Consider the following 13,381-nt stretch of genomic DNA (forward strand, 5'->3'; position numbering starts at 1 on the left):
GGTAAGTGCATTTTTGTAACTATGGTACTTTCTACACAAAGAAAATAAACTAAGTTATAGGCTAGTTCAATATGGCCCATCCCATTCATTTAAGTTATGCTGCTATTCTATACCAGGCCCTACACTATGGATTAGACATTAAAAAAAGTAAATTACAACATAGTCCACGTTCTCAAGCACAAAATCCAAACTACCATATGGATATAGCAGAGATTTTGTTACAGCTGCCTGCACTTTCACTATCAGAACTGAGTTCCTGAGGTGCTTCACATGTCTTCTATAATTAGTAAGTAATGTATGTAACTCAGAGAAGTTGAGTCATAGGTATGTTCAACTAGCAGGAGCAAAACAAGTCAGAAGAAACCAAGAGACAAAGAAGTGTAAGGAAAAAGTAAGAGGAAGAGGGGGAAAAAGCTTTTGAAAAAAGTTGGAAGAAAAAAAGGACAAATGAATGGAGAGCACGATAAAGAACACAAATATAGCCTCTGATAGTTTTTTATTAATGTGCAGTCAGAAAATTTCTAAAATGAACTATGAAACAGTTCAGCACCAGAAAAAATAAAAAAGAATGATAAAACCCAAACCAAACTTGTATGTTTCGGCTGTTCAAGGGGCCCTGCTCTAGTCTGGTTCACCCATCCTTCACATTGCGATGTGTAGAACACCTTCAGCAAATTCTGCAAAGCTAACAAAGCAGTCAGCAGGAATGTGAACCAGATGTTTTAGGCCTCTGTTCATCCCTGGCTCCCTATTTCAGTGGTGACTCAACACTCAGTTTCTCTTAATCCTCCTCCTATCACTTTCAGTTTGTCTCCAGGCTTAAAACATAAAAGATAGACTAAGAATGATTTAGCTAGGTATCATCAAATATATGATACCCCTGTAAGGAAGATCTTTCATAAATAATAACAGATACCTTCATAAACCAAAAGCCAATTAGTGATTGTCTTTTGTCAGGTCTTGCTGGGGTTGGAGTAGAAGAGACATAGTACAGAGCAAGTGTGTGAGAACTACTCAGGGGAAGGTGGTTGTAGCAGTTGCCTAAGTTTTCATGTCCAGTACAAATAGTTATTTATGTTACTCTCCTTATGTTAATATGACAAAACAGGCTCCAGATGCTAGTATTAAAATAAAAACATAGGCCTCCCTGGTGGCGCAAGGGGTGAAGATGCAAGCAGTCCACAGCCACTGAAGCACGAGTTCGATCCCCAGCCAGCCTGGGAGCTACCCACATGGTGCAGCAGACCTCTCCTGACTCGCCAACTGCTCCCCTCAGCAGTGTATTTCAGTCAGTCTGCCTGTTCTGTTCCCTGCTCTGTCTCTGGTGAATCCTCTCACCACCCCCCCACCTCTGGCCTGTACCCCAGTTCTTGCATGCATAAATAAATCTTTAAAAAAATAAAATGAAAACATAAACCTAGGTATTGGACATAAACCTAGGTCTTAATACTTCCCCCCACCTCCTTCTCAACACATCTGTGCATATACCACAATCTTATCAGTAACAGTGGTTACTGAGTACTGAGTGGGGAATGCAGGAAAGACAGTAGACTTAATCAGAATTTGGAAGGAGGAGGAGGAGCTTGATAGAATTGTATTTAGAGCACTTGGTGAAAATGGGACCACTGAGATAATGAATGAAAGTTCTTTCCTTGTTTTAATGTCCCCTCTTTACAAATTATTTTCTTATTAATATACATAATATCACAATATATAACAATATATTAAAGTACAGCTAGAAATTTTGTAAGTTATTTCTTCATAGTAAACTAATATTTGAAGTAACCCCTCACAAAAAACTTCATAATTTATAATAATATTGCTCTCAATAATAAAGAATGAAGGAAACAGAATTTTAAAAGAGACAATTCCTAAAATACATATAGCAGTTCCTCAATAACATTTTTTCCAAACATTTTGTTACTTTAATGTTGATGAGAAGAAATCCCAATGTTGAACAAAACATTATTCAAAACATTATTTGAGCATCTGCTCTCATTATGTGTCTTTTCAGTTTCCAAGATCAGCAATCAGCAATGACAGAATTTACTGTACATATGACTTTGGAATATTACTAAGGGAAAAATCTCAACCTTCATGCACACATTTCGACCCAACGGTTTCTTCTAGTCTATTTCTCTCCTATTCTGCCCCCACAGGAATTTTCCCCAATGTACCAGATATTTGTCTTTCTCATCTCTAAATAGCCATCACTTAATTCCGGTTTCTCTAATCTTGGTGGTCCCATTTTAACCAGCTTCAATGACAACTATCCTCTACTCCACCATCATTCTACTTGACTACCTTTAGAGTGACTTCTGATACTGCAACAGAAATTGCCTTCTTATGTGTAAAGGATGAAATTCCCAGCATTAGATTCAAAGGTTTCTACTCCCAACTGGTCCTTTTTCAAGTTTATCTCAGTATTCAGTGATGTTTAAAGTCTTAGATCCTTAGAAACTTTTCTTTCTCATTTCTTATCTATGAAATTAGGATAATTTCTATACCTTTCTGAAATGTACCAACGATTACACAAGAAAACATAAGAATGCATGAAGTCGGGCACATGAAACTTAGGAGACTCTTACTGTGCAGTAACTTGGAATTAGTTCTCTAACCATGATTCAGATCTGAGGCTGTGCTCATCTCCTTATCGCTACCTCCCCCATTCCTCTGATTTTTCTCCTTGAGTCTTCTTTTTTACCTCCTTCATTTTTAACACTGCAGGCTTGGACTGACAAGAGTAGCATTTATAAGAGACATTCAACTCAATAATTTCTATTTGTTCTACAATACTACAACAATCTAACCAAGTCAAACACATTAATCTACACCTTATATTGCCTAAAGAATTTTCATCTTCAAAATAAAACATAAACTAATGTATTGAATGTACTAATGTATTAAAATGTAATACCCTATACACCTGTTCTGTCCTGCTATTTCCTAATCTATTAAGAATCGATGGGGTCACTTCTATGCCAGTATCATTTGTGAGGTTCTTAAACCAACACAACTCTGATAGTTCCTTTTCCCACAGAGTTCACTATATAAAAATGCAGTGACTTTACTATTACCAATCTTTCTCAAACTCTTGTTTATTTTTATTTCTCTGCTGTCAGTTCCTTACAGCACAATTATTTTACTTTAAAAATCTTATACTAGGGTAAGAAATATGAGATTTCTGTGAAAGAATTACAGAAGCTTTTATTCTCATTTTTTATTTGTTTTTTTTTATTTATTTTTTTTTTTTTTAAGATGTTCTTTTTTTTTTTTTTTAAAGATTTATTTATTTATACAAGCTATGGGTACAGTCAGAAGCGCGGGAGGGTGAGAGAATTCACCAGAGCCAGAGCGGGGAGCAGAGCAGGCAGAAGGACCGAAGTACACTGCTGAGGAGAGCAGCGGGCGGCAGGAGAGGTCTGCGCGCCATGTGGGACCCTCCTCCGGTGGCCGGGGAGCTGCCGGGGATCGAACCGGCGCCCCAGAGGCCGCGGGCAGCTTCGCAACCCAGCGCTCAACCGCTGCGCCACTGGGGAGGCCCCATTATTCTCATTTTTTAGTTTAGCAAATCTTATAATTAGTGTTGTCAAGACAATAGTCTAAAAGCTTAATTTTGCCATTAATTTACAGAAGACCAAAGAGGTTATCAAAAATAGCTAAATGGTAAGATTGCAATCAATGTATGAAAGTCATTTTTAGTTCTCGCCCATGAACAAGAAAGTTGTTTCTTTCTTCCTTGATCTACTTACTATCTTTGCCCTTGAGGGGTATAATATATTAAGAAAAGTCATTGACCTAAAAATAATGAGATCTGGATTTAATTCTATTTAATTCTAATTGTTTACTAATGTACTCTGTGACTTCACAGCCACTTATGTCCTGAGTCTCAACTGTATCACCATATACACATATATTGATTTATCTCACTGAAATATTGCAAGGATCTCTGGGGTCATTCACTCATTCATTCATTCATCAATGAATACCTACTAAGTATAAAGGATTTTCTAAATAGATGATAGCATATAAATAGATGTCCTTCTTGAGGACAACCTATTACACCAACACTGTGATATTAGATAGAATGCTATACATACCATTAGGGAGATTAGAAAAGGGTTAAAGGGTTATGGCATTCAGAAAATAAAATAACTTCTACATAAGGGGAAAATCAGGAAAGGTTGCTATTGAGCTAGGTCTGGGAAAAAAGCATGTAAGATGATCTCCAGCAAGAGTAAAGGTAGGGGCCTCCCCGGTGGAGCAAGGGGTTAAGCACAGCACTGTGAAGCTAATCGCTGTCTCTGCAGCACGATTTGGATCCCCAGCCAGCCAAGGAGCTACCCACATGGCGCAGCAGACCTCTCCTGTCTCACCCACTGCTCTCCTCAGCAGTGTATTTCAGTAAGTCTGCCTGTTCTGTTCCCCACTCTGGTGAATCCTGCACTTCTGGCCTGTACCCCAGTACTTTTTTTTTTTAAAGATTTATTTATTTATACAAGCACTGGGTACAGTCAGAAGCGCGGGAGGGTGAGAGAATTCACCAGAGCCAGAGCGGGGAGCAGAGCAGGCAGAAGGACCGAAGCACACTGCTGAGGGGAGCAGCGGGCGGCAGGAGAGGTCTGCGCACCATGTGGGACCCTCCTTTGGTGGCTGGGGAGCAGCCGGGGATCGAACCGGCACTGCAGAGGCTGCGGGCAGCTTCGCAACCCAGCGGTCAACTGCTGCGCCACCAGGGAGGCCCTGTACCCCAGTTCTTAAATGTAAAAATAAGTAAATCTTAAAAAAAAAAAAAAAGAGTAAAGGTAGGATGAATACTTATGTATTCAGGGAATGCTGACTGTGGGAAACAGAATATATAAAAGTTCCTTATTGGAAGTCATATAATCAGATGTGAAGTCATATAATCAGAGTGATATGTTAACCTGCAATGTAACAAGATGAAGCTACAGTGTATAAGAGGAAGTGAGGTATGTAGACCAGGAGTCAATGTACCAGACTGGAGGCCACTGCAGTAGTCCAAGTAACATGACCCCAAAGTACACAAAAAGTCATTCATTACTACTGGTAAGTCCTGTCTCCTTTAGCACATTTTAAGTTTTAAAGTACAGTAATGTTACTATTCTTTCATATATAACTTATGTACAAGAACATCACATGTACTGTAGAAACATAAGAAATAAGTAACAAAATGTGCTTTTATTGCCTTAGAACACATACCTCTTCAGCGGGAAGGGCCACACATTCAGTTTGTAGTGGTCTTGGAACAGAGAGGCCAGGTCCTGGCAGAGATACATTTGACAGACGTCTCTTTCTTACTCCACTACAGTTATTTGGAATCTTGAAGGCACATCGTTTATGATAATTTAATCCACAGCCTAAATATATTTTAAAAGGTAAAAAAATTATTAATCAATTAAAAAAACTGTACTATACAAGTGTGTTACAAAAAAAAAGGTCTTTCTTATTTATTTTCTCTGACAGCAAAAGAGACCTTAATTAAGAACCCAAATGGTAGGTTAAGCAGAAGTTAACAAATTGAAGAGCAGAAATGTGTAGAAAGTTTTATTTAGAAAATTTAAATTAACTATAGCAGTGTTTCTTTACGAGCTTTCCCAAAGGCATCACCTAAAAATATGTTAGAAACGTAAATTATTGGGTCTTATGCTAGACATATTGAATCAGAAAACTAGGGGAATAGGATGAAGCAAAGCATGTTTTAACACATCCTCATGGTGATTCTTATAAATAGCAAAGTTTGAGAACTACTGACTTAATGCACTTTATCAAACTGCAGCCTGTTTAACAAATCCCTCCCATGACATGTGAGGATTATATGAAATTCATAAATAATTTTTATTGGAACACAGAATATTCATTTATTTATATTTTATCTATGTCTACTTTCACAATACAACAGCAGAGTTAAGTAGTTGTAACAACGTGGAGAGCAAAACTTAAAATACTTAATTCTCTTGCCCTTCACAGAAAAATCTTATTGACCCTCCATCTTAGAGGACTGTTTGTTAATCAGAAATATACACCTGTACCCTACTCCCTAGCAATTCTAGTTCAGAAGAAGTTTGCTATTGTTTAAGACATTTTAAAAAGATACTAAGGAAGTTAATACTTATTAAGCCACTATTCAGTGCCAACTATTTTATCCATGTTACCTTCTTTAACCATTATTCTTCATACAGTGGGGGAGAATACATTTCATAGACAGAACACAACTCTCAAAGAGGTTTAGTAAAGCTGCCTAAGAAAAATACTGAACAGGGCCTGCCTGGTGGGGCAAGGGGTTAAGATGCAACCCATGAAGCTATCCGCAGCCACTGCAGCACGAGTTCGATCCCCGGCTAGGGAGATACCCACATGGCATGGCAGACCTCTCCTGACTCGCCCACTGCTTACCTCAGCAGTGTATTTCAGTCAATCTGCCTGTTCTGTTTCCCACTGTATCTCCGGTGAATCCTCTCACCCACCCCCATCCCATCTCTGGCCTGTACCCCCATTCTTGTATGCATAAATAAATAAATCTTAAAAAAAAAAAAAGAAAAATACTGAACAGTAAAATGGCAGAGAATGCACCAGAGTCTAGATCTCTATAACTCTAACCATAGTCATGTTCTTTCAGTGATGATTAAAAAATGCAAATATGAATTTTATTCCAAGTGACACAAAAGTTTAGAACACATACCTTCACATTTCAGTCCCTGACGTACCAATCCCCAGAGCATCTCACCACAATAATCACAAAAAGTAGGAGCTTTGTAAGAATGTACATAAAGAGCATGTGGACGAATCTGGAAATCTTCTACAGTGGCCAAAGCTTTTACAAAAAGAAAAGTATTAAAAGAAACACTGTATTTACAACTACAATGAGATTAAGAACACTGATCATGTTTGTTTATGTCGGAGTACACAGAATCATTTTTTTCTTTGAAAGTTTCATCTGATCATAATATAAATTACTTTCTTCATTTAATCTATGGATTTTAAGATCTATTTTAGGAAGCTCATCAGCTTCAAATAATATGAGCTTTAAATGCAGGTTTGTAGGTAGGTATTTCAAAAGTATTTTCTTCTAGTTATAAGATTGCAATAATTACGTCTATCTTGGCTAAATGAAAATATTTTAACTTATACTGGGAAATAGAACACTGAAGTTAAAAAACAAAACAACGCCATGAATCTGTGTAATGTAATCTCAGTTTATAGCAAAGTTTCTATTAGAAATGTACTGAATTCTAATTTAGGATCCCAGAATACACTCTGTCTCTTCTCCATAGTCCTTATGGTGAAGAAAAAGAGAATCCTCTAGACCGCTGTGAGCAGAGACAGCAGACACATCTACTAGTAGACATCGCTCACCTCTGCTTACAAATCATTAGTGGATGTCCTTTTGGCCTGATGAGGGTCCATAGCAAAGATGCAATGGAGGTGAGCATGACCTCCATGGAAGACAGGGTTTGGGAAGTGTAGATGTTTGGGGTTGTGGTACAGAAGATGAATGATCAATGTGGGGGTTAAAAGAACAGGAAGGATCGGGGATTTATAGGAAAGGTGATGGTCAGGGATCTCATTAACAGCCTACAAAGATGAATATGAGGAAAGGAAAATAAAGTAGTGGGCTTCTTTCCCTTTCTTCTCTTCCCTCCATCCCTTCTTTGCTGCTAAACAAGATGTGTGGGCCTACTATGTATGAGTCCTTACACTCCTCATTAACAATCCTGACTATATGCTTTCTGAGGAGATTGAAAACAGCAGGAGCTAAGGAACAATAACAAGAATGAATGAGAGGAGGAAAGGAGAAAGCTAAGTAAATCCCCACTGCAAAAAGAGGAGTATTTTTTAGCCATGGAAACAAACAGCATTGCAGTTTCCTCTTCGGTATCTTCATTATTTCTTATTTTCCCCTCATTTTCTTTGCTCAACCCTAATTCTCTTCTTCTATGTTCTTTAAAGAAAAGAGGAAAGAAGAGAATTTCAATGTAATAGTTTTATTTCTTTGACTCAAAAAAGCATATATTCCTCTTTCAGTTCAACTGAAAATTTCCTTAGCTTAGTAACATTCAAATAAATAATTTAGAGCTTATTTTCCTACTTTCTCATCTATGAGCTAAACCTTTCTGAAAGTACAAATCACATGGTAACCATTATTATAGATCAAAGTAAGCAACTGTTAAAAAAAAAAGCAACTGTAATACAAAGACTGAGTATAATTGAATATAATAGTACTTAGTACAAAAAATGGCTCATTGGGACAAAAAAAAAAACTACTTACCTGAAAGAACAACTTCTACTAGGTCTCCTTCATGTATTTCATCTGCTGAGGTAATCAGCTGCAAAATATTTTCTGAATTCATGTCATGGCGAAAGAGGAGAATTTTGTCATACATGCCAAAGAATCCACACTCCGGAAACTGTAAGATAATAGTCCTACATCAGTATATCCATAGTTCCCTACTTTTATAAATTACTGTTTCAATGCTATGAAAGAATGAAAGACTTTTAAACACAGTGTTTTAGCCTAAGATTGTATTTTTGCTAACAATTCTATTTATACCCTAAGGTCAACCACATACTCAAGCATCCTACTTAATTTATAAGTTCAGAAACACAAAAGTAAATTTATATAATCATGTATTACCTTAAAACACATCTCCTGGAAATATAGGATTTCTTTCTTTATTGATGAACAACATAATTTCAAATGCACTGTTATCCTGTCTTTCATAGGCTGAAATAAAATCTTTCTTTCCTTTACTCTAGAAATTAGCTTCTTATATGTTTAATTACTAGTCCACATGCAACCATTTTTTTAAAGATTTATTTATTTATGCATACAAGAACTGGGGTACAGGCCTATGACTAAAGAATAATGTGGGGGGGAGGGTAGAAAGAGAACAGAAAGGCACACAAGGAGGCAGATGGGGGCCACCAGTTAGAATTTTTTTTCCTCACAACAATTACAATGAAACAACACTGAACAAAACAGTTATTTGAGGATCTGCCACATATGAATAGGGTAGCTTTCTAGAAGTAGATTTGCTGAGTCAAAGAGTGCACACACTGTTAGAACTTGTCAAAATGTTCTTCAAAGGGACACCTCAAAGAGAGGGTGGGAATGGCTGCAGACCACTACAATAAAGCAAATACTGCAATAAAGTCAATCACATACAATTTTTGGTTCCCAAGTACATATAAAAATCATACCTACATTACACTGTAGTCTATTAAGAGTACATGTCTACAAAAACAATGCACATACATACTTTAATTTAATGTGACACAGAAACACAATGGGTACAAAATGCTGCTTCACATGGGGTTGCCACAAACCTTTGACTTGTAAAAATAGCGCATCATTTCCAAAGTGCAATTAAGCAAAGCCCAATGAAAACAAAGTATGACTGAAATATTCAGAGTGCTTTTTCCACATTCTATTTTATAGTGTTGTAATTAGCTCAGGATGCATAGCAAAATAACACAGACTAAGTAGCTTAAACAACAACAGAAATGTATTTTCTCACATTGCTGGAAACTAAAAGTCCAAGATCATGTTACCAACAAGGTCAGGTTCCAGTAAGAGCTCTCCTCCTGGTTTACAGATAGCAGCCCTATCACTGTGGGCTCAGATGACTTTTCCTTGGAATAGGAGAGTGGGCAAAGAGACATCTCTTTCTCTTCCTCTTCTTAAAAAGCTACCGATTCTATCAGGTAAGGATCCCACCCTCATGACCTCACTTAATCTCAATTACCTCCTAAAAAGCCCTATTTCTAAATAATCACACTGGAAGACAGTCTTCACATATGAATTGTGGGGCAGGAAGGTACACAATTCAGTCCATACCAAGTATATTATCAAAATTGCTAATTCTTAGTGAAAAACGGTATTTCAGTATAATTTGACTGATAGGTCAATGAATTGATGATCTTTAAAAATTCCAAATCCAACCATTCCTTAGAATGTTTCTCATAATGTGGAGGATCCTTACTAAATCCTGAACACATCACAAAACACAAACAAAAATTCTGTATAGTTAATAGCATATTCTCAAAATTATCTGAGCCCAGTAAAATATTGCATACACAAAAAAGCTTTTTCCAAGAAAATGGTTTGTTTTCCTAAGGCAAACTTCAGTAGAATAAAGAACAAAGAAAGACTGTTTTTTCCCTTTCAATTGTAAGTTTTAAGAGGAAGAAATACTCTGGCAAACTAATGAAAACAATTCTTGATTATAATTGTGAATCATTGGGCTCCTTTCTAATTATCCTGAACCCTCAAGTCTTACCTAATAAAACGGTATATATGCTTTCTAGGCATCCTAGACTTGTGGGAAAAGAAGCTACTAGTAATACAGAACAAAAGAGCAGCAGAGGTGGTAAAATACTTAGTAACTGTCAGTAAATATCTCTGGCTAATTTTTTTCCTCTAAGGCAGTGGTTCTCAATTGGAGCAATTTTGCCCCAAGAAGATATGTGGCAATGTCTTAAGACACTTTCAGTTGTTACAGCTTAGACACTGGCATCTAATGAGTACCAACTAAGCATCCTACAATGCACAGGAAAGCCCCCAAAACAAAGAAATATCAGGGCTAAAATGCTGACAGAGCCCAAGATGAGAAACCCTGCTCTTTGGAAAAAAGGAGTCAAGACTACAGAAAGATTGGAAAATGGGCATATTTAAAAGCACTGTCAATTAAAAAGTTGACAACCATGTGAAAATGCCACATGCCCACATTTCCCTTCCTAACCTATCTAAGTATAGATTAGAAGAAAGAGGAAATGAAAGAAACAGCAAAAGAGGGCCTCCGTGGTGGTGCAGGCAGTTGAGCGATGCACTGTGAAGCTGTCCGCAGCCTCTGCCATCGTGGGTTTGATCCTGGCCAACCAGTGAGAATCCCACATGGCAAGGTAGACCTCTCCTGTCTTGCCGGCTGCATCCCCTCAGCAGTGTATTTCATCAATCTGCCTGTTCTGTTCCCCGCTCTGTCTCTGGTGAGTCCTCTCACCCTCCTGCGCATCTGGCCTGTTCTTGTACAAACAAACAAATAAATAAATAAATCTTGTATAAATGAATAAATAAATCTTGTATAAATAAATAAATAAATCTTGTATAAATAAATAAATATTAAAAAAAAGAAAGAAAAAGATATAGCAAGACTACCACCATGTAAGTACAATCAGCCTTCCATTTGGCCTCTTTCCAAATTTCTTCATGCTTTTCTGGATTTGCCTTTTTTTTTTTTAAGATTTATTTATTTATGCATACAAGAACTGGGGTACAGGTCAGAGGTGTGAGGGTGAGAGGATTCACCAGAGACAGAGTGGGGAATAGAACAGGCCGATCAACTGAAACACACTGCTGAGGGGAGCAGCAGGCAAGTCAGGAGAGGTCTGCTGTGCCATGGTGGGTAGCTCCCTGGCTGGGGATCGAACTCATGCTGCAGTGGCTGTGGACAGCTTGATAGTTTGCGTCTTAACCCCTTGCGCCACCAGGGAGGCCTAGGACTTGCTTTCTATGTATTGAGCCAATGAATGCTCCTGACTGTGCAAAATGACGTTTTTCTCAGTCCAAAATGGCAATTTCATCATAAAGTCACCAAATTTTCGCTTCTTATGTGCTCTGCCCACTGCAGATTGTCTTTTAAAAAGTAAAAGTTTTTAATAGTTGCAAATAAAATTCCTTCTAACAACATTATATTGAGAGTTTAATGCAGAGTTTCAAGTTCATGTCATAATTCTGTTAGTAAAAATGTTAGATGAAATATGAGTTTCAAGTTTGTAACTGTACTTGGTGAAATACAATTTTCACAGGTTAACAAGATAACTTCAAAATTTAGCATTATCGCAACTAATAATTATCACTACACATTTCTTTAAAAGGAATATAGGTTTTATTCAAGTACAATGTGAGACCACTGAAGAACGTAAATTTATGTTTATTTTACTTTGAAAGGTGTTTTAAAGTAGGAAGGTATAGTCTGTTAATCTTAATTATGAGATACACACCTACTTACCATCACCCAGGTGGAGTTACAGAACTTTCCCAGCACCACAAGTTTCTTTATATTCGCTTAATTTAAGAGAAGTCCATACCAAAGCTGTATTAAGATCTGTTACTAAGTAAATCTTCACAGCAAGTCTTTCTAAACCAGATTATAATAAACACATGAGGGCAAGGGTATCTACTTGCTTTTCATGTTTCCTACTGACTGCCCAGCTCATAGAACTTAGTACTTAATAGGCGCTTACTGGAAAATATTGTTAACTACTCAGCAAAGTAATTAATTTTACACTAATATATTTCCCAGAAACAAATATAAATTAACTTAATATTATTTTAAAAGTATTTAATTGAGCATAATTCAAATTACTCTTTCTAGAGACTACAGTCAATGAGAAAAGTGCTCAATGTGGACTCTGAATTTATTTACTTTTATCATGAATTTCCAACCAGAGGGCCATATCAGGGGAGCCACATCCTCACACTTGCCATTTCTCTTTCATACAAAACAGAATATAATCTTTTCTTACTTTCTATTTTCCTTGTTTAGTTATTTGTTCTGATTATCTTTTAATTCAAACTTTTGGAATGTTCTATTCTAGCAAAGGCCATAAACATTAATATCCAGCACAATTTTTTTCCTAAAAATTCATTTTTCCACGTTGATTTTCCAGGTTGATTAATGACCTGACACGATTCTGCCAAAACAAAAAATGTAGGGGTAGGGGAAAGAGTAGCATGAGATGCTTCTGCAACACAGCTGTAGAAGAATGCGACAGAAAAACAACACAGAATGACAACTGGTTTCTGGAAAACAAAAGATACAGCTGGGGTTTTCACTCTACTTTAGCAGGACCTGAAAATTACACCCAATCTATGTCTGCAGAGACAATGTATTCAGTCAAAGAAAAGACCAAAATCACTCCTAAATTAGGATACATAAGCAAAGAATCTTCAACTCTAGTGTCGTGTAAATGGTGAACACTAAAGACAAATGTTTCAAATCAGCTAAAAGCAGACCGCCAGCTTTGGTTAGAATCATTTCAATTTCAGTAAACACCATTATAGCTTAAAATGAATTGCTGTCTGCCAATGTCTTTTTTCCAATTACATCTACTATGTTCATCCAACAAATTAACACAGTAGCAGCAGCATCATAGTGATGTTTTCTAAGCCTCTTGGCAATATGTAAGCAGGAAGGTGGAGCACTAACATTCACTGAGTGTATTTACCATGCATCAGACATTGTGCAAAAAACTTGACAACGTTACATAGGCTATCTATTTAATTTCCTCAAAACTCCTGAAACAAGTAACCTCAGTCCTCTAATAAAAACAACATTTGATCTCTATTTTTTATAGTTTGCCA

At 37.0% G+C, this 13,381-nt stretch overlaps 1 protein-coding gene across 2 annotated transcripts in view; it reads right to left on the reverse strand.

The window, feature by feature from the left end:
• Positions 1-13,381, reverse strand: part of PRKD3 (protein kinase D3) — a gene marked incomplete at both ends in the record, with an annotated part of 57,100 nt that overhangs the window by 26,608 nt on the left and 17,111 nt on the right. For both annotated transcript variants that reach the window (XM_084234522.1, XM_084234521.1), the window contains 3 exons: positions 5,221-5,378; positions 6,701-6,832; positions 8,288-8,426. In XM_084234522.1, coding sequence (XP_084090648.1) covers positions 5,221-5,378; positions 6,701-6,832; positions 8,288-8,426 — 429 coding nt within the window. The remainder of the gene's footprint in view (positions 1-5,220; positions 5,379-6,700; positions 6,833-8,287; positions 8,427-13,381) is intronic.

The sequence above is a fragment of the Talpa europaea genome, assembly GCF_964194135.1.
Source record: "Talpa europaea genome assembly, chromosome: 6".
Lineage (NCBI taxonomy): Eukaryota > Metazoa > Chordata > Mammalia > Eulipotyphla > Talpidae > Talpa > Talpa europaea.